Source organism: Acanthochromis polyacanthus, chromosome 16, assembly GCF_021347895.1.
Source record: "Acanthochromis polyacanthus isolate Apoly-LR-REF ecotype Palm Island chromosome 16, KAUST_Apoly_ChrSc, whole genome shotgun sequence".
NCBI lineage: Eukaryota > Metazoa > Chordata > Actinopteri > Pomacentridae > Acanthochromis > Acanthochromis polyacanthus.
In genome coordinates this window covers 20784680-20807481 of record NC_067128.1, presented here as the reverse complement: position 1 = coordinate 20807481, position 22802 = coordinate 20784680, and the positions used below count along the sequence as shown (strand labels likewise).

Genomic DNA, 22802 nt, shown 5'->3' with positions numbered 1-22802 from the left:
ATAAATCACCTCAAACATGTGGCTAAAATATAAAATGCAAATGTTGGTAAATTATCAAGTAGTATTTCACATTGCAATTGTCCATATTCAGTTTTTCACAGATCTGTGCTTTGACTTCAGTGTCTTGTCTGTGACCACTTACATGACATGGGGTACACCGATTACTCCTCCAAGGAACAGATTTAGACGAAATTTTCATCGAAGTTCAAAAATGACACGAGGATCAACCGATTAGATTTTGCCAGTGATGCACCAATAGTCTGGATTCACAGATTTGTTAAAGATTTCTGTATCATTGCGAGATATCGGCATGGCGTAACTATGACTACAAGTGAACACTACGTCAGCTGCCTGCTGATAATCACGATTGCCATCCTACTAGAAAACCACCGCTGCGGACAACAAATGTTTTAAAGATTTCATCCGTCAAAATCATACAACTGAGCAGCCTTGGTGGAACACTGCGCTCTCTGAGTGCTTTTCTACTTCTGTTTGTGTTAACTGGATGACATGATGGCATCTCATAGAGAGAGGTGTTTAAACTGTGACTACTATACACTTAGAATTTATGACTCAAATACTGCATTAAATTGCACTAATTGTATTGTTTTACTGGAACACCCTTAATCTAGTCAAAGCATTTCTTCTTCTTGTATGTCAATTTGTACATGATCATTATTAAATAACTAAACTGATGCCCATCCAGGTGTAATGTTTCACAAATAAGGCTATAACCTTTTAAAAACTCAGCCCTATTAAAAATAATTTAAAATGGAGGTAAAACCAACAGCAATGGAAACAGAGAAGAGTGGCAGAGACTACTGTTTGTTGTACGCTCTGAAGCTGAATGCTGCCTAAGCTTTTTTAATGAGATGCCGATGCAACCTCCTTTATTGTCATACAGTCTGATCAACATGTGGGAGCCACAAACATATGACAACTTCAAAAAAAAAATCACAAACATTCAGGCAACTCAGAGTGATTTCAGTCCAGTTCTCATCTTAGATTAGCAGAAGAATAACTTTCATCCCTCCAGCTAAAGCTGCTTCACTTCTGTTGATTTTTCCTTTAATATGTCACCCATCTGTAGCTTGACTTTGACTTTTTACTTCTTTGTAGTTAGTTTGTAGAGAAAGTGTAACCATGCTGTCATCTCCCCGCCTACCCATGTGGCCTTTAAAACAAAAGTCCACACAGATGGGCTGAAGCAGAGCGCTGAGATCTAATCCCGATCTGTTTGGTCGTTGTAGACATGAAAACACTCGGAAACCTCCGCTGAGCGTCACAGGTGGAAAACTACCAGCAACATTATGCTGTTAACTGAAACTAAACCTCAAATCCTTGCAGCTTTGTGCTAATCAAAGTGAGATCGTCGATGATAGAAAGTATTTCTGAAGTGTTGTTTCCTGACTTAAACAGATCAAGACAGCAGACTGAACTCTGATGAGGTTTACTTCTTTTGCAAATCAAATTAGGGGTTTGGGTGACAAAACAGAAACAAGGTTTGTCGGGTGTCATCTGTAGGCAGAACAACATCACTGCTGATAAATACCAAGTAGCTCAGAGTTTTAAAAAGATAAATAGGAAAACCGAAAAATAACCTAAGCATGATTTTTTTTCATTTTAATAAGAACACGAGCAATTTAAGCTACAAACAATCTACAGGTAATTTAATGACACTGAGGCAGTCCCTTTTCTGAAGTCCTTACATGTACAGGCTGAAAAAGCAAATGTACTGCGGGCAAGAAAGCCTTGAAATGTCTGTTTTCTGTAGGGTGATGTAGCTGGTGATGTCGATGTACACTGTGACTGTGGAGAAGTCCAGAAGGCCCAGCTGTCGCTATGGGATGGCCCGGTTGGGTCTCTTTGGAGGGGGCGGGGGCATTAGCTCAGAGTCTGGGTCTGGCGGGTGTTTCCGGTTCTGGCTTGGACTCCCTGAGCACAACGGTCCAGATACTCCAAAAGGATTTCCTTCGTAACGGGCTCCTGGATGCTTTTACACACAGCTGGAGAGAGAAGAAACAAACGTACACAGGAAGAAGGAAATTACTACAGAGATGCTGACAGGCGTTTCCTACAACACTGAATTCCAGGGATGCCATGTGCAGAGCCAAGCAAAAAGCTGTCAATGCAACGAAAACACCTGTCAAGTCAAAATCAAATCAAATTTTATTTATAAAGCACCTTCCAACCGCCAAAAGGGGCACAAGGCGCTTAACAGAGTAAAACAAAATAAATAAGTAAAAACATTTTCTTCATTCACTTTCATTGGTTTCACAGGTGTGCCTAAGATGTAGCAGGTTTGTCTCAGTACGTGTGGCAGATTAGCTCTGTGAGATGCTGTGGTGATTCCTCTGCTGCTCAGAGCGCTGTCAGACCCACTGGTGGCTCTGCTAAACAGCGCTAACATGTCCTGCACTTTGCCTCACAGGCATTTCTGTAGTTTGTGGCTTTTGGTTTGTAAAGCAGTCAACAGGTTGTATCACTTGGAAGGGACAGGCCAGAAGCCCCCAGAAATTATGACTGCACTAGGGATGAAACAATTCCTCAAGTTATTCCATTAATTATTCCTAAAATTCCTTGATGCAAAATTCTCTAAATCGAGGCGTTGCTTAATCAACTAGATACTAGACCTGAGGTTACTAAAATGACCTGGACAATCTGAACAGTCTGGACCCAGACTTCATCCTATACAGATCCAGACCTACAATCAATAAATTATGAGGGGATTTTAAGTTGGACAGGATGCTTTTATCTGAACTGGTGCAGCTTTTATCGCGTTTACAGCATTTAGCAGATCAGAGGACTGAATTACGAAGGCAGTTTGAAATAGTTTATCTTTCTTTGTGTGAGTCGGCTCGACAAAAACGAAAACCTCAGTCAAAGTTAAACAGGTATGAAGGTGGTTTTCTGCTTATATGTTAACTCAGGTTTTCTGCTTCAAACTCATCACACAAACAGGAGCGTTTAACGCATCATTTGACTCGTTTTCTGCACAAAATGAACCAATCATGTTCAGCTGCTTCAGTCCACAGGTTGTCTTTATAGATACCAATGAGGAATATAAAAATGTATGATGGTAAAAAGCTGCGACTGGAAATAATGTAAGACTGGAATGCTGGTAGAAAACTGTTAAACATGTGTAATGTGTTTATTTTACCAACAGACAGCTGCACAAAAACAAACTTCATATATTCAAACATGATCTTGTATTGAAGTGCATGTAGGTCTGATACTGTCTCATAATGAAGAAAATCACTTTATTTTGTTGAAAATCCCCCCCAAAAAAACAACTAATGTTACTGACTGAATGTTCTCTGCAGTAAATGCTAATAAACTAATCTGGTCTATTATGTGTTCTATCAGCGGCAGTACAGCAGTTTAAACGGACCAAACATAAAACATATTGATGTGATTTCTGCATCACCAACTACATACATGTCGGTTCCCATGGCTTTGAGTTTTAGTACAGTACCCCTGTATTATACTACATACGTGTAATACAGCACAGATGTTGGCCCATGTTCCACCAGGATGGTCTGCAATCCGCATCCCAAGCACGGAATCCGATTAATCGCTAGAATAATCAATTGCTGCATCAATTTCAGTCAGCAATAAACCCATCAGTAGTCTCTGCTGCAGCTCCATGCCCGTCGTCCATGCACACTCAGCAGTAGAGCAGCTTAGTGGGCAACTTCTCACATGGGGGTTTTACTTCATCAATTCTTTAAGTCAAAATACACAAAGATTACCTCCAAGAGAACATGAACACGTCATGGAATCATTCTAAACAACGCAAACCAAATGCCTATCACAGTGCTAAAAGATGGGTTGAAAAATTTGGGTGCGGCTAAATAACGCACCAGTGCAACCAGGTTAAAGGTTAGTGTGGAATCCTTAATCCGTGAATATTTCAGGCAAAAACCGCAAACTGACAGAACGTAAAAGGACGTAAAAGGACCAAATGTTTTCGAACATAAACGCTGAAGCGGTGATGAATCCATCTGTAGAAGTGCATCTTGAGTTGGAATTGTACTTCTGGGACAAGTGATGCTGGAAATAGCTCCTCATACTTCACAGCTCCCTTGGCACATTCATGACCATGCCATGATACCAACAACACATTTCTGAGCATTTCCAGTTTCTAAATGGAACTTCGTGTTGTCAGCTTGGGAGAAACGCAGTGCTGCCTGTCTCCATTCTAGATAAAAGAGGGTTTTGCCATTTGGGCTCCAAGGCTGAACAACAGCCTGCCTCAGGATCTAAAGCTCAATAATTCAGAAATATATTTTCTTTTGTCTTTAATCAATTCAGGGCACTCTTTAAATGTATTTTTGCCCGCCAGTGCTTCTTGTTTTTATTGCTTCAATTTGTACTTTTATGCTTGCTCTTCTCCTCTCAGCACAGTGAAGTCTAGCAGTTAGATTTATATCTACACAAACGCGTTATTACAGTTCTACACTACTGTTTTTGGATGCTTTTCTCTCTTCTTCTCATTGTAGATTTATCCATGTCTTTCACTGAGAGCCTAATGTCACTGCTTTAATAAAATGTAGGACTATTGAGAAGTAATTATTTAGTAGAAGTTCAAAACAGAGTTCATCACTTTGTTCCTCATGTCAGTGAAATTGGCTAATTTTAAATCTTCCAGAGAAAATACTAGGGCAGCTTCATCAGATAATAAATAACAACTATGAAAGACTTTCAAAGATAATACGAGCAGAAGAATCTAAAACATAAAACATGTTTTGAATTATTTCACACTATTTTGTTTACTACATAATTCCATATGTGTTCATTCATACTTTTGATGCCTTCAGTGAGAATCTACAGAGTAAATAGTCATGAAAACAATGAAAAACATGAAATGAGAAGGTGTGTCTGCTGTGTATGTCCATTTACAGTGGAACCTGTAAAGATGGAAAACCTTTTGCAGCAAAATGTCAGCTTCCCTATTTAAAAATGATGGCATGAAAATACAATTTGTCCCGGGCACCAAATACGAGGCCAGACTGTGTGCATTCTAGATGAAAAGTACACAACAGAACGCTCACCCCTCTACACGCACAGCTCCATAATGCAGTTATCATACTAAGGCAGGATGTACAATAAAGATAAAAAGGACCGTTAATCACAGGCTGACGAATAGTTTTACTGGGGCAGAGGATACAATGATTTATTAATAAACAAAGTTGGAGAGAGAAGACTCACCCATAGCTGTATCGTAGGAGTTTGGGAAGCTCTTGTCCACTCTCTGCCTCATGAACACCCAGCTGTTGTTGGCGAAGGTGCACTCGATGATCTTGTTGTCATATTGTTTCAGCTCTTTAGAGGCCTTTGCAGACAGAGATGAGAGATAGCTTTAATGTGAGTGAATAAAAGAATCATTTTGTTTTCTTCTGCTGCCATTATTGCCCATGAAAACTATAAACCCAGTACCCACAACAATGACCATATTGTGGTTTGCCAGTTTTGCTTTCTATCTCAAGGGAGTCACAGACGTGATCATTGTAGCAGCCAGACACATACTATTAAACCCATCGATGCAACTAATTTGGGCAACTGGCAGGTTCTATATGCTGTGAACACTTATCTTCACTTTTGCTGTTATTACATGTTATGAAATACTTTTTGCTGAAATTAAAAAAGAAAACTACACCTACCAAATAAGTGCAACATAAACTGACACCAGACAGCAGCTGAATGGAACACATGCTGACATTCACTGGTTTTAAAAAAAAGAAAAAAAGTTGAACTGAGATTTTTAAAATCTGCAATAAACCAAAAATCTGGAAGCAAAAATTGAAGTGCAACAAGCAGTCACAAAGTTAAAATGTCAGGCTGATGCACAATGAAGTAATGACTTTGTTCAAGTCTGAGGCACAAGCTCATTTAAATAAAAGCGTGAAAACATCAATCCCACAATGTAGTGTGATTTTAGGAGGTCAAAAAATGTGACCACGCTCCAATGCTTTATGGAGAGCTATTAATACTGACAGATGAAGGAGACAAATCACCTTGAGAATCAGCAAAGATAGTAAATTTATGTTAAATTATCTAAAAGAATTCGTTTTTTCTGTTGAAATGCTTCTTAAGGATTTTGACATACAAATATTAAGACAGTATGAGCGACTGTATCTCTGTGATGCATCTTTCAACAAAGCAGTGCAAGAGTTCCTAGTCCACCTACTGAGCTACACAGGATCACTGACTTATTACATCATATTCTGCTTTGAAAACAAAATCAGCTCTACACACTGAGCTCACTGTAACGCTGTTCAAGTAGATGAAAATGGCACACGATACTGAAGATCAAGTATGAGTCAAAGAAGACATTTGAGCATCTGTTGTTTACTTGTCGAGGGACTGTGTCTCACTGAGAGGATTCTTGAGACCTGGAGAATGAAAATCCTCGAGCCGCTGGGAACAATGAAGGCAGAAAGTGCAGCTTAAACGGTCTTATGCAATGGTGGGGTGTTAAAATAAACACCAATACAGTGACATGAGCCATCATAAAGTACCCATTTCTGACATGATCTCAAAATTCAGAGGCTGCTGGGGCATTTGCTGTACTGTCAAAACAGTGAAAACCAAGACAGCAACCTCCAGGGTTCAGTTGAACATGTGACATTTCAGTCGAGCTAAGACAGTGACCACTGGTGCCAGGAAAGCCCCAGTGTTTGGCAAGACACTAAAATACAAAGTAAAAGTGTATAGGATCCTGGAGTGTGGGGCATCTGGGCTCACAGTGGGGGTCGCATTCGCACAGGAAGTAAGAAAGTGTGTGAGGAAGGAAGATGGAAAGTGTGAGAAAGACTGCAAGTGAATGAAAGAAAGAATGGCATTTTAGATAATGACCTTGACAAATCATAATTATCATCAGCATTCACTACTGTTCAAAAGTCTGTCGCCATTTAGAAATGTCCTTATTTTTGAAAGAAAAGCAATTTTTGCAATGAAGATAACATTTATTCAATCAAAATACAGTCTAGACATTGTTGATGTGGTAAATGACTATTCTAGCTGGAAGCGGCTGATTTTTAATGGAATATCTACATAGGGGTACAGAGGAACATTTCCAGCAACCATCACTCCTGTGTTCTAATGCTACATTGTGTTGACAAATGGTGAAAAAGGCTAATTGATGATTAGAAACCTTTGTGCAATTATGTTTGCACATGAATAAAAGTGTGATTTCACAGAAAACAAATTGCCTTGGTGTCCCCAAACTTGTGAATGGTAGTGTCTGTAATTAGTCTCTGCCATAACTGTAAATTTAAATGAATTTTGCTTTCTTTGAAAATGCAGCGTTAGCCACAACATTAAATCAAAATTTTGCATGTCCTCCTTGTGCTGCCAGAACAGCTCTGATTGTTGGGGTATAGACACCAGACCTCTTAAGGGTGTTCTGCAGTGTTGGCAACAGGACTTTGGCTTTAAATCCTTTGGGTCCTGCAGGTTGTGGGATGGGCCTTCATGGATCTGGCGTGTTCCAGCCTATCCCATGCATGTTTGATTGGCTTGGGAACTAGGGAGTTTGGAGGCTGGGTCAACACCTTCGACTCTTTGTCATGATCTAGGAGCTGATTTGCAGTGTGGTCGCATACGCTGCTCTGCTGGAGTAGACCACTGTTGTTAGAAAGTGCTGTTGCCATGGGTGTGAGGTGTGTGTGCTTGGTCAGCAGCAATGTTTACTTGGATGGTGCATGCCAAAGTGACATGTTTGTCAATGTCAGCACCCTCAGTTTCAGTAGGACATTGCATTTTACAATGCACTTCAACGATTAGTGGTTTTAATGTTGTGGCTGATCACTGTGGACAGTTCATCCTGCTGTTCTTAGAGAACAATAGCAGGTGATCTAAAGCGTTGACAGAATCTCTGAGCCTTGTAAAAGCTCTACATAGCAAACTGTCAGAAAAATGTGAAGGGCAGTAGAGGCAGACAGGATGTGCTGCTACAGGCTGGATCCCTTCCTGCTGGGAAGGGTGACATGTTGGCTGCCATTTTCCATCACCACTTGGTGTTTAATCCATTCAAATCTGTCTCATTATGGTAGCGCACGTGTGCCACCAGTTATCAGGGAATTTGGCAGTCAAATTCTTCATCAGTGAGTGTTGCACTACTGCAGAGCAGAACAACTCTGCAGTCTGCTTTCTATTCTAATGCTGCCATGCTCAAATATACAGTAAGTATACAGAAACTATACAGATTAACAACAAAGAAAAATACAAGCAGCACATGTTTTCCTTCTCAAAGGGATTTAAAGAAATGCCTATTTTATGGTGACTATTGCAAAGATTGAAAACATTTAAATTTACTGTTCTGCTGTGTACCACTGCCTCAAATTAGTCCCCTGAAACCTGATGCAACGGAGCCTTGTGTGTGCTTGATGTGCAACAAGTTTGTTTAGATAAACACAAGTAATATAAGGACAATAAAACTTCTGCTAATAATAATAACAATAATAATTTGGGGTATTATATGTTCAAGATCCAGGCTCATGTCCATACAAATATTCCTGACAGGGGCGTGTTCTTTGTAGATACAGTTTTACAACAAAATGATAACTTCCCACTAATATAAGCACTCTTTTAAGGGATTCTTTGGATTCCTCAAGAAGAAATCTGACTTTAAGTCAACGATAAAATAATTGTTACTTCAAAGTTGGGATTGCTATCATTTCATATTCTTTATATAATACAGCAGAAGACCAACAGCATCCCAGCTTCAGCCTTCTGATCCTGTTTCATATTTACGCTCACCGGCCACTTTATTAGGTGCACTTTGGTAGTTCTGGGTTCATGGCACAGATTCAACAAGGTGCTGGAAACATTCCTCAAAGATTTTAGTCCATATTGACATGATAGCATCACACAGTTATAACAGATTGATCAGGTCCATGATGAGTTTCCTGTTAGACCACATCCCAAAGGTGCTCTATTGGATTGAGATCTGGTGACTGTGGAGGCCATCGGAGTACAGTGAATACTCATGTATGCTGTGCTGTATAAATAATGTTCAGTTGATACAAATGGGCTGAAGTGAGCCAGGGAAATATTCCCCACATTAATACAACACCAAACGTGCCTGAACTGTTGACACAAAACAGGATGGATCCATGTTTTCATGTTAAAATATGGTTTACCTCATACAAAATCACTAAACATACTGAATATCTTGTCTATTATATCACCCAAAAGAGCAGAAAATGAGACTTAAACAGCCTTCAGACTGCTGGAGTTTATGACATCTGACCTTTTAGCAGTTACCGCACTAGAAAGACCCTTATCCTACTTCTTTATCAAATACTGGAACCTTGGGGACTACTGTACCAGACACTGTGCTACACAATATTACAAAACTTTTGTAGAGATGGCGACACAGACGAATAAACATTCAAAGATTTTAATTTCCTTGAATAGCTGTTATGTTTTTTCTACCGTGTCTCTCTTGGAGTGACCCTGCCTATGTTTCATTCTAGACTTAATCAGAAGTGTCCCTTAGGTCTGCAACACAGCAGCACTCAGGTCCATTTTAATAACCAGAATTAAATGAAAGAATATATAAGTGAGGAGAGAAGATGCAAAAGTATGAAACCGAACAAACTTTCCCTCGGTAGGAATAACAACACTGATGGACACAAGGAAAACTGGTGTTCAATCTTTCATATATACTTTCAGATAGAGTACAGTAGTCTTCTGTCCATTAATGTCAGCTCGTACTACCACTTCCCTGGATGACTAAGCAAACGGCATGGATTATTAAGATAATATACAGCTGTGAATACCTGTAAAAATCCTACACATTATGGCAGTCTTGATTTTTCTGTGACTCCTTTAACTCTTAATTTTCTATGATGGAATGATTAAAACACATCTTTATGACAAAAAACAACCATGCATTTTGATTTCTTTACTGATTTATGAATGGTCTTCTGGAAACATGACAAAATAGAGTGGGTCGAAAATATACATACAACAATTAAATAAGTAAATTAGGTGCTCTTGGTAGCTGTCCACAAGCTTGTGGGTATATTTTTTGACCACTCAGGAAAAGATTTGTGCAGTTTAAATATATCTGTTGGCTTTCTGACATACGCTTGTTTCTTCAGCACAGTCCAGATTCTGGACTGTGCCTAAGTTGTGTTTTCAGTCGTTGTCTTGTTGGAACATTTAACTCTGTCTAAGACAGCCTTCTGGTTGATTTGAGCTTTTCCCAAATAATTTACTTAATTTACTTTGTGTAAAGCACCCGTTCTACTGGCCACAAACCAGCTTCAGTGTGGCCAAACAGCTCAATTTTTGTTCAATTTAAATGTTTGCACAGATGATTTTGGGATCTGGAGTACCTTTGAAATGGCTCCAAATGACTTTCCTAACTTGTTCAAGTAAATGATTTGCTTCCCACTGTTGTGTTTGTGACAGAGTCTAATGACTACATCAAATGGGCCTTCTTTAAATTAGCTCAGAGGATTCAGTGTCTGTAGTGAATTGCAATCACTCACAAGAAGATGAGAGACCATGACAAAGAAAATTTGATTAGCACAGCTTTGTACATCACCACATCTGATAACTAAAAGTGCTGTATGTATATAGTTGACCCAGCAGATTTGTCATATTTCAGAAGACCTATAATATAACTATGAACTAATCAAAATAAAAGATTTATTTGTGACAAAGATGCATATGTTTCAATCATTCCATCAGAAAATTAAAAGTTCTAGAAGTCATTGGAAAGTCAAAACTTCCATGATGCACACGGACTTTACGAGTGTATGTAAACTTCTGATCACGACTGTATTTGCCACGTGTGTTGTATTATCTACAGTGCAATTACCTGGGCCAGTTACAGCTCCAACAATTTAATTACTCTTAAAGAACAAAGTAAATAATGTCTGGTTCTGATCCCAGGTATAAATGTACACTCACTTTATTAGGTACACCTGTTCAATTGCTTAACACAAATAGCTCATCAGCCAATCACATGGACACAACTCAATACATTTAGGCATGTAGACGTGGCCAAGACAATTTGCTGAAGTTCAAACTGAGAACCAAAATGGAGAAGAAATGGGATTTAACTAACTTTGAATGTGGCATGGTTTTTGGTGTAAGATGGGATGGTCTGAGCATTTCAGAAACTGCTGCTCTACTGGGATTTTCACACACAACCATCTATAGGGTTTACAGAGAATGGTCAGAAAAGAGAACAAAAAAATGCCTTGTTTATGTGAGAGGTCAGAGGAGAATGGGCAGACTGGTTGGAGATGATAGAAAGGCAACAGTAACTCAAATAACCACTGGTTACAACCAAAGAATGTAGAATGTCGTCCCTGAATGCACAACACGTCCAACCATGAAGAAGATGGGCTACAGCAGAAGAAGACCACACCGGGTGCCAGCTAAGAACAGAAAATTGATGCTAGAATTCACACAGGCTCACCAAAATTGGATAAAAGAAGACTGGAAAAGTGTTGCCTGGTCTTCAGCTGCAGCATTCAGATGGTCTGAATTTGACAAACAACATGAAAGCATGGATCCATTCTGTCTTGTATCAACGGTTCAGGCTGCTGGTGGTGTAATGGTGTGGAGGATATTTTCTTGGAACACTTTGGGCCCCTTAGTACCAATCAAACATCATTTAAATGCCACAGCCTACCTGAGTATTGTTGCTAACCATGTTCATCCCTTTATGACCACAGTGTACCCATCTTTTGACAGCTACTTCCAGCAGGATAATGCACCATGTCTCAAAGCTCAAATCATCTCAAATTGGTTTCTTGAACATTACAATGAGTTCACTGTACTCCAATGGCGTCCACAGTCACCAGATCTCAATCCAATAGAGCACCTTTGGGTAATGCTATCATGTCAAAATGGACCAAAATCTCTGAGGAATGTTTCCAACACCTTGTGGAAAGTATGCCACAAGGAATTACGGCAGTTCTGAAAGCAAAAAGGGGTCCAACCTTTTATAAGCAAGATGTGCGTAATAAAGTGGTCAGTGAGTGTAGAATACCAATCAAAATTGGATATGCTCAGACTGGATGTCTTGTCAAAAACAAAACAGAGACAAGCAAGGTAATAATGTGTAACTTAGAGAAATGAGGGGAGAGAAGGGGGACAGCACATTGTCAAGTCTGGCAGATAAACAGCTCCAACACTCCCAAAGGCAGCCGCTGCACAGCCCACAGAGTTGAGCTTTATCTGCCCAAACTCTAAACTGATTAGTTTGTTTTGCTATGCAGCGTGACTGTGGGTCTTTCTGTGTTGAGTGTTTTCTGTGGGCAGCACTTTCAATTACTCTGACAGTATTTGTCTTTTTGAACCTCACTCTGACAGCATTCATGGTTTTTGAATGACAAAACAACATGTGGGAAACAAAAATCTAAAAAAAAAAAAATCTTCCAGACACTTTAATAATAAATTAAAATAATTAAAGAGTAATATTTATCACAATTAAACTTATTGACTTGCTTAGCGGCACATATGGAAATTGGGGAAATACAAATTGAGGAATTCAGTGATGGAAATACCAGTCAAAAGCATTCCAGTGCTCAGCAGGTAAAGTGCACACTGCCAAACGCACAGCTTCATCAAAGCCACCGGTCTTTTACAGAGAGGAGCTGCTCTTATCTCTGCTTCTGGTGACTACATCTGTCAGGCACCATTCAAATTATTTATGATTAATGAGCTACATGCAGAAGCCACATATAGTTCTGCACAGGGAGTCGACTCCATAAAGCAGTAAAACTATAACTCAATGAGGATTCAATAGCCATTCCTTCTATCAAACTTTAGCATATTCTATTTTTCTTGAAGTCCCACGCTCAACACTCTTCTTAAATCAGGAACTACAGATTTAAATTGCAGTAGAAATCAGCGTTAACACAAGAGTTAAACCATCCTATTCACATTTAAATGTCCTACACAACCACACAATCAAATGTAATTCCTGGGTAGATCTGTGGAGTGAACTACGTATGAAGGAAGTTCAGTGGCATTACTAATGTACAGCTCAAAAGTTTGCAGGTATAATGTATTCCCTCAGCTGGCGATCTGTAATGCTAAGAGAGAACATGGTCAGGAGAAGAAGTGGTGACAGGGTGATGCATCTTACAGAGATTTAGATCCCCCCCCAGAGCAGGTTACATGTGCAGCATTAGTTACCAGAGGAATTTAACAGATTAAGTAGAAGCCAATTATAAATTCGGTCATGTAACAAAACTGAATCACTAGCAGTTGCAACCAAAGCCATCCTATGAGTACCAGTCAAGCCCAGTTTTTGAACAAGCACACAGTCAAATGAAGAAGTCAAATCAAATAACACGAGTGAAAACACTGCTGTTAATGATAGCTCAGGCTTTGTGTTTGTAGCATTGGTTCTTTCAGTTATGACTGCACTGTACTGACAAAAATAACTACAGTGCTCTCCACAGGAAACACTGCTAAAATAGAATGGTAATGTGAACACCATTAAGTGAATTGAGTATTAGTGAAATATGTGCATATTAAAGAATATCTTAATGTGAAGGCAGTCTAAGGCCTGAACATAGACTGTATATAAAGTGGACGTAGCATCTGGCTCCAAAATTGAAGCCCACCCGGAAGTGTCAAAAACTTGCGATATCACGCCGTCCGCTAGGGCTGGCTCCAAAAAGCTTTTGCTCCATATACCCCAATTCATTTTTGGAAAAAATAAAATTTGACAGACTGATTTTCTACAGCTCAGGATTTTTTCCCGTTAGTTTTCATGGTCAAAATGAGAGATCAGGTGGCCGATCTTAAAATAAATCAATACTGAATTTTAAATAAATCGTTAAAGTTGGCGAAGCCAGGGGGCGTGGCTATACTTGATTGACAGTCCCATTGACTGGTCCTACCCCGAGTTGCTCTCCGGTCCAGCCTGTTTGATGACGCTTTTTACGTCACTGGCTCCAAAAAATCCAAAATGGCAACCAGGAAGTAGCAAAATCCGGGCTTCATTTTCTCGGCGTTGAAACCAACAGGTGACGTCACGGTTACTTCACGCCTGGGCCTGAACTATGAAAGTCAAGATGTTGAGCCTTTGTCAAGACTGGGGCTGGACAATGAATCCATTAAAATCACACTTTGTTGGTCTGTCTAATGCGCTAATGCTCCAACATGTTTAAAATATATTACAGTGTGAATATTGATTTGAAATTAGGCTTTAAAAAATATATTGAAATCACAATATCTGTCCAAAAAAAAAAAAAATCGCAGACTGACTTTGAAGTTTTTGTCCAAATTTTTTTTAGAAACTTTTCATTCATGAAAATACTTAAGCAGAAAACAAGATCTGACTGTTATGAAAAACAAACTACTACAAACTAGAATTTATAGAATGGTACGACAAATTGTTTACACATGGTGTATGAATGTTTTCCCTACTTTTAAGAGGTGATGTGTAGTTACAGCCTCATGTAAGCTTACACATAACTTTAGCAAAGACAGGTCAATGGAGTTCACATTTTTTGGAGGAAACAAAAGCAGATGTTAATTATAAAGAACGTAGCCTTTTAGCCAGATGAGCTCCCACTGCATTTGGAGATGAAAGTGTTCACTTGAAATATGTTTGATGGTCTCTTAATGAAGACTGATAGAAGAATATCTGCATCAGTCTGAGTAATAAATTTAACATTTTCTCCTGAACAGTTGTGTCATGTCTGATCCCTGACCCTTCATATGAGACGCTCTGTTGAATCTAAACACTGCTGCTGTACTCCCACAACTCAACGGTTATTCTGGAATTACAGTGCTATGGATGTTCACAAAGTTTATAAAAGTTGTTTTCCTAACATGAATATACCCAAATGAATCTATTAAAAATGCGTAGTTCAGTGGTAGACCAGATTTTTGCTGCATCATAATGACAAAATAAACAAGCAACATAGAGCTGTAACTCCGAGAAGATTGACTACATTATTGAAATATCTTTCTTTTTAAAATCTTCCATGATTACAGCTGTATCTGTACACTGATTTATAAATCGATCCAGACATGATTTTCATATTTACACCATTTTCAGTAAATGTTCAGTTAAAATGAGAAATTTCCATATAATGCAATGGCCTTATTGAAGTCAAAATAAAAGTAGCAGCAGTGGCACTGCAGAGCAAATTTAAAATCATGTTGCTCTTCAATTAGCTCTCTGCCTCTGACAAGCAAATTCCCATTATACTCTAACGGAGAGTTACCGTGGAGTCACTTGACTAAGTCTGTGCTGCTGTAAGTTAAAGGGCTAATGATGAGGTCTCATACAGCACAACTCTGCGTGTTCACAGACAACAGGCAACAATGAAACCCTTGAACTCAATCTTATTGTTACGTGCAGTTAGCGATGTCTCTGTCCCAACGGTGCTGTGAGGACCAACACTCATCATAGATTGTTTTCATTCTGTAATAAAAATTTTCACGAGGTAGAAAAAAGGCTGAGAGAGAATTCTGCTTTTGAAAGTCATTGGCTAATTCTGAAACACATATAAAAAGTCAAAAAACTAAAATATAAACCTAAGCTCACAATTCAAACTCCATATATCATTTTAAGATGGCATGGCATCAACAGCAGTAATAGTTCCTTACTTTGCAAAAAGGGTGTGCTCATAGAAAAATGTAACTTTCTGACCTGTTCTTTCCCTTCACGCACATATTTTCCCTTTTCTTTAGTAAAGTGGTATGGTAAATATTATTAGATCAATCATTCCACCTATCAAATGTTAGACTTAGCCATACCAAAAAAAAAAAGCCCTTCGCTATTATCTGGAGCCTGAGGTGACAGCTTCAAATGCATGATTCAGTCTAACAAACTGTCAGATCCCACAGAAATTCAATTTAAAAAGACAAAATATAACAAACACAAAACAAAACACATGAATGTTGACAGAGTACATAATTAACAGATGAATCAATCATCACCACAGCTGCAGATTCAATTATTCAGTTTAAGCTGTTATGAATACAACTGTAAAAACAAATACTGTTGTATCACAAGATGTACAGTCATACAGAAAGGCAAAAAATAGTGCTCAAATGCACATTTGAATTCAACAGTGTGAAACATCTGTACAAAAGTGTTGACCTACACTGAGAGCAGAAAATGATTAACCAAAAAAAACAAACAAATCAGAATCAGCTGTGTACTGAAACTGTGAGAGGATCAAAACTGGAGTTTTACTTTAGAAGCTAGAATTGACTCCTACAATTGTTTGTCGGGGTCACCATGTACAATACAGAGTACAAAATATGTCTGTATGCGACGATATTTTGATGACCCTTACTAAACCTGATACTAGTCATCATTATTATCCTTATTTAACATATTTGGTTACTACTCTGGCTACAAGTTAAATCTCCATAAAACTCAAATTTTAACATTTAATTATAACAATGAGAAAGAGATGCAAAAATGTTTAAAATGCAACTGGAGCAATGACATATTTAAATATTTAGGAGATAATCTCTCCAAAGACTTGGCAGATATTAGCAAATATAACTATGACCCCTTAACATGTAGCATAAAATCAGATATGGAACGATGGTTATTACTTCCAATGAATATACAAAATCGAATAGATTTGATAAAAATTACTATATTACCTAAGCTACTATATTATTTTTGGCATTGCCAGTTGAGGTGTCCTCCAGGCAATTTACTGAATGGAAAAAAAATATTTCAGACTTCTAGAAACTAGAATTGACTAAAATTCTACGGAAAGATGACAGTTCTATTTTTCTGAATCTACTCAGACTATACGTACACACAGAGGAGGTGTTGCAAACAAAATCTGATTGGAAAATAGACAGGTTACTTATTAAAATACAATAAAATGTACTCATGGAAACAGAAAAACAAAAAAAACAATCAAAAACAAACAAAAAAATCTGTTCTGTTGAATGGTTAGAGTACATTGCTCCATGCCTTTACCAGAACAAAGGTGATGTTTAAATACAGGGGCTTTGGACTGCTGACACATAATTGGATTCAACAAAACAACCAATTTGAGTTCTCACCTTCATCTTTGCAAAGGGCATGTCATAGTTGCCGACATAGAGCAGGCCAACAGTCTGTGGTAGCAGCCTGCAAAGACAAAAAGATCACGGTTAACACCCTCAGCACAGCATCTCAACACGAGAGTATCTCGGTGGTAACAACGGTACAAATAAATCGCTGCACCACTTCCATTTTCCAAGCTAGTAACAGAACGGCAGAGACGTGAGATTACACCTCTCTGAGCCCTTCTGTCTCTGCACAGTGTAATGTTTCCAAACTTACAGAGAACATTCAGTATGGGTAATAGTAATTCTGTGAAATATATACAAACTGAGCACAGTGTCATGGACAATAAACTATACAATCTCTGTGAGAGCTGACTGACTTCTCAACACTATTGGGGTTTTTATATACAGTTTTGTGTCTCTCAATCTAATGAACATGTGCCCCAGAGATCACCAACAGATGTCTTAATCACACACTGTTCTCTGCAACCCCCCACCCTCCTCCACCAGAGACACCCCCATGTACCCGCTGTTATTTCCAGACACATTTTCTGTCACTACGTGCGCTGCAGACTAAGTAGACAAGCACTGGCACTCATATTAGTTAACCATTTTTAGAGCGGAAATAAGGGGGGCTGCTGAAGTGAACAGACAGCTAAACAACAAAGCAGCGACGGAGTCTGATGCAGCTACTTCAGAGATTTCAGTTGGAGCTGAAATTGGAGACCATCTTCCTGTCCACTCCTACCCCCTCCTGTGTAATGATAGCTAGCACGAGCAGGAAGAAAGCAGTAGACATTAAGGGAGCCAAATAGCCATGCAGTGATGGACACCGTCTAATACCAAGACCTTAAAACAGTACATTTCTTACACTGATTTCATCACCAACTTGCACATTGTGACAACTTCAATAAATCTGCAGGACTCAATAACAATAAATATGCTCTCTCTGATTGTGGCTAAAACCATAATATGTCTAAGATTTTTCTAAAGGCAACAGAACGGATGAGCAAACAGATTAGAGGGTTTGTCTCAGAGAGCCTCTTTTGTAGTTCTCTGGCTCTTACAAGACACTAAAGCGATCCTCTACTCAGTCTGAATGCCTAAGTTGTGTAACTATGAGCCCAGCTTGTCTTAAATTACACTGCAACATCAACTTTCCTCTAAGGTAGTGTCAGGTATGTTTTGTCAAAACAAGAGAACTTCATAACACATAAAAATAAAGATATTCGAGGTAAAGAGCAAAGCAGGCGCTTTTGCAAAAACAATCCCAACGCTGTTAAATGTCAATGTAGTCTGTGAGCAGCATGTAATGAAATGTATTACATGCCTGCTGCACAATACTTCAAATGATTTATGAATCTGTAGAAGCAAAGCATCATAAAAGAAAAAGAAGAAGAAAATAAGTTTCATGATCAAAAATGGCCAAGACAGGGTCAAATAATTTTTTTTTTTTTTTTTAAATTATCACTACTTGGACTTGCAAGATAATGGGTTAAGTGTATTATGTATTTTTTCCATGCCTCATTATAACACACCTGTCAATGTATGAGAGTTACACTCCCCTCCAAAAGTACTGGAACAGTGCGTTTTTTGTTTTTTTTTTGCTACAGACTGAAAACATTTGGGTGTGACATCAAAATATGAATGTGACATTTCCAGGTATTTACATCTGGATCCGATACTCAACTTAGAAGATATTATTTGTAACGGAACACCAAATTCTTAGGTTAGTAAAAGTATTGGAACAGATGGGCTTAAAATAGATTAAAGTGCATAAGACTTAATATTTAGTTGTAATAACCAGGCGTGATGTGAATGCGAGTGTGATTGTTCGTCTGTGTATGTAGCCCTGCGACAGACTGGTGACCTGTCCAGGGTGTCCCCTGCCTTCGCCCAAGTCAGGTGGGATAGACTCCAGCACCCCCCGCGACCCTAATGAGGATAAAGCGGTGTATAGAGGATGGATGGATGAACCAGGCGTGAACTAACCATGACGTCACCCGTTGGTTTCAACACTGAGAAAATGAAGCCCGGATTTTGCTACTTCCTGGTCGCCGTTTTGGATTTTTTGGAGCCAGTGATGTAAAAAGCGTCATCAAACAGGCTGGACCGGAGAGCAACTAGGGGCAGGATTGGCTGAAGACTCTCTTATCCCACCCACATTTTACCAGAGAGGCTTCTGTTGCTGTCTATCAAGTATAGCCACGCCCCCTGGCTCCACCAACTTTAACAATTTATTTCAAATTCAGTACTGATTTATTTTAAGATCGGCCACCTGATCTCTCATTTTGACCATGAAAACTAACGGGGAAAAAATCCTGAGCTGTAGAAAATCAGTCTATCAAATTTTATTTTTTCCAAAAATGAATTGGGGTCGATGGAGCAAAAGCTTTTTGGAGCCAGCCCTAGCGGACAGCGTGATATTGCAAGTTTTTGACACTTCCGGGTGGGCTTCAATTTTGGAGCCAGATGCTACGTCCACTTTATATACAGTCCATGGTAATAACTAGGGATGGCTCGATACCACTTTTTCACATCCGATACCGATATCGATATCGATACTGCAGCCTTGAGGATCAGGCGATACCGATATGATTCTTTTTGTCATTCTAAAAGTTGTCAATAATACATGGATGTAATTTGCTTGATACTGACATCTAAAAACACTACGTTCATTGTACAACACCTTACAATACCTCAATGGCATTGCAAGGCTGCAATAAATAATTTTATGAACAATGTAGGTAGTACTCTGTAAGTTGCACATGGTTTCTCAAGACACACAATCAAAACAATAAAAATCTAGGTTATACACCTGATTTGCTGCACCAAAACAAAAACAGAAAAACAAGAGTAAACAGTGATAGTGCAATCTAGTGTCTTTCTTCTTCTGCATGCAGCCGCTGATGTTGTACTGTATGTAAAACACAGTGAACAATTATTTTATTGACACATGTACAATACTGATGGAATATAAATAATATTATAAATATCATATCATTATAATATTATTATAATAATATATAAATAATATTATAAATAATATCTGGCGATTAAACCTTGTCCTAACGTTCTCATGCGAGTGAAGCTGAGAGCAGCGTAGGATCTCCCCTGATGCCATTTAGACAGCGGCGGGGTGGACAGGAGGAGAGACCTGTCACCTAATCATATTTAACACGAAAACATGTCCACAGTTTGCCACTTAATCACATTTAACCTGAAAAACAGTAGAAAACAACAACAAAAAAACAGTAAACGTACAACAGAAAAGCCGTCAAGTGGCCACAGAGTGAAACGTAAGGCGCACACGTTCATGCGAAAATACTACAACAATCCACATTTTCCACCACACAAGGTGGTTGGTCATCCAGAAAAATTAACTCAACAATTTTCTCCGTTATATTTTGCCGTTGGAGCGAGTTTTGTACTCTTCTGTAGTGCTTCCTGCAACGATGGTTGCCACGGTTCGCTTTTCTGTAAAAAGTCTCCGTACTGCTTTCCATGATGCTTCTGCAGATGTTTTATTAAGTTCGTTGTGTTAAAATGTCCGGTTTTGTTGCCACCCCTTGAGACACTCATTTTGCAAACGTCTGAGCGTACAGCCAACTTATCCCATGCGTATTACATGCGTATTTCCAGCGTATGGGGGGTATATAAAGTCTCACATTTCCAAATCTGTATCAGTTTGTACCAGAAGTTCAGAGATGGAGGTTGCTGTGCTGCAACATCACCAAGACTTGTTACAGTTGGCAGTTGAGTACGCTAGACACAGAAGAAGAAGGCATAGAATGAGACGTGCAATCTGGGTGAAACCTTGGATTGGAAGGCAGCGTCAATTTGGCCTTTAAGACCAGCTTATGGTTGAATTGAGAAATGAAGATCAGAGAGCCTTCAGGAACTTCCTACGCATGCCTCCAGAAATGTATGATGAACTGCTGGACAGGGTTGGTCCCAACATCACGCTCCTCATATGTTAGGCTGACGTTCCGCATACGTTTCTCATACGTCGGCGGTATGCTGATATACGTTACTCATACGTCCAACTCAAATACACATCACATACGCTGACATACGCTATGCATACGCCACTCATAGGCTGACGGTACGCTAGGCTCACGTTACTCTAACGGTCATTAACCGAAAATCGACCTCATACACTGAAAAGTTGACAAGTAAACAATTTTTCGAAATATTCGATACGTTCCTCATACGCTGGCTCTATACGCTAGAGTGTGACAGTGCCTTTAGCAATATTACTCAAAAACAGATGAACAGATTTGAAAGACATTTTCAGGGAAGGTCAGAAATGACACAAGGACCAATTGATGATATTTTGGCAGAGATGCGGCTTATAGTCTGGATCCACGGATTTGTAAGAGATTTCTATATCATTGCTCTGTGAGTGCTTTACTAATTTGTGTATATTTTTTTCTTGTTGAGGTTTGGATATTTCATACAAAAATAGACACATCAGATGAGGTATATACTTACACTTAATGTATAAGCATAGAATACTTGTAAATATAAAATAAACACATAAGATAATTTTAATATGCTAAGAGTAGCCACTGTGATATTCTGTAAATGAATGGAGAAAATAAAACATAAGTCAAACAATAGTAGCAACCCTGTTAAATTGTAAAGAAATTACAGATAAAAATCTGCAAAATGTGTATGTCCCTGTGATCATCTGCCAGTTGGTTCAGGCCAAGTCCTTGTGGCGTCAACCTCGGACATCTTTATGATCATACAGAGAAATCTATTCACAAGGGTTTAGAGTCCAAAGACAGACTCCACATTTGTCCTCCGGAAACAAACTCCCTAACACCATGAACTGTATCCACGGTGGTTTGATTTGTTTCTTAACTCTGGGGGCATAGTGGATGGTTGGTTAGTATGAAGAAAATAATTATCAAGACCTGAGTCAGAATAAAATAGCAAAATCTCAAAAGCATAGGCTTAACGTTGTTCTTAACACCACTCCGATGCATTTCAGAATGTACACTTGATTGGGATTTTGGACTGTAGATATTTGACACAAAATATGGAACGGAATGATGTCACGTCACTTGAGCCGACAGAGGACAAGGGTAGTAACAAGAAGCTTGGGCACTGGCCTCAAGAGAACCAATCCACAACAGTCAGGCAGGACCATTGTCTCAGTCTACGTCTTCAAAATAACTACAGACCTACTGACTAATGATGTAAGCATTACTCATCCCATCTTCTGACAGAATGCTGGCTCAAATTATCTATAGTTCAAGCAATCAAAACAATACTTGAGATGGTTCAATTCCAGGTTTGGGTGTGGCACTGGCAATGTCTCTGCAATTTTGTCATCTTTCCATTTTGTTCTTTCCCACCTCTTCGCTTTTCCTGCTGCGCAATAATCACTGTCTGTCTCAATACTTCCTTTCAGAGAGGTAATAAAACATGCAAGGCTGTGTGCCTCCATGGTACACAAAGATCTGCTCAAGGATTGTGTGGGCTGATGAATAAACAGTTGTTACCTCCTTACATGTTTATCCATCCCTCTCTCTAACCTTCTCAGACAGTAACTAAGAAGAGATTTAAAAACCTACACTGAGGCTGAGGTCTGGTGAGTGCTGCTGTGCCAGTGAAATACATCTTTAGGTGAAATATGAGAACATTCTCAAATGGCAACAATAATTGTCTGTGTTTTCCCACACACAGGGAGGAGGCAAGAAATTGACTGGCTGGGATGCTGGCATGGCTTTGGAATAGAATAGGTGACCATGTCCTGCTGTTATCCTCTCAGTCTG

At 39.0% G+C, this 22802-nt stretch overlaps 1 protein-coding gene across 1 annotated transcript in view; it reads right to left on the bottom strand.

The window, feature by feature from the left end:
* Positions 1–859: 859 nt before the first annotated feature.
* The window catches only part of rngtt (RNA guanylyltransferase and 5'-phosphatase), a 118913-nt gene continuing 96970 nt past the window's right edge, over positions 860–22802 (bottom strand). Inside the window, exons 14-16 of the mRNA XM_022195614.2 lie at positions 17032–17098; positions 5212–5335; positions 860–2006 (exon numbers count right to left, since the gene is read on the bottom strand). Of these exons, the coding sequence (XP_022051306.2) occupies positions 1885–2006; positions 5212–5335; positions 17032–17098 (313 nt within the window). The 3' untranslated portion in view covers positions 860–1884. The remainder of the gene's footprint in view (positions 2007–5211; positions 5336–17031; positions 17099–22802) is intronic.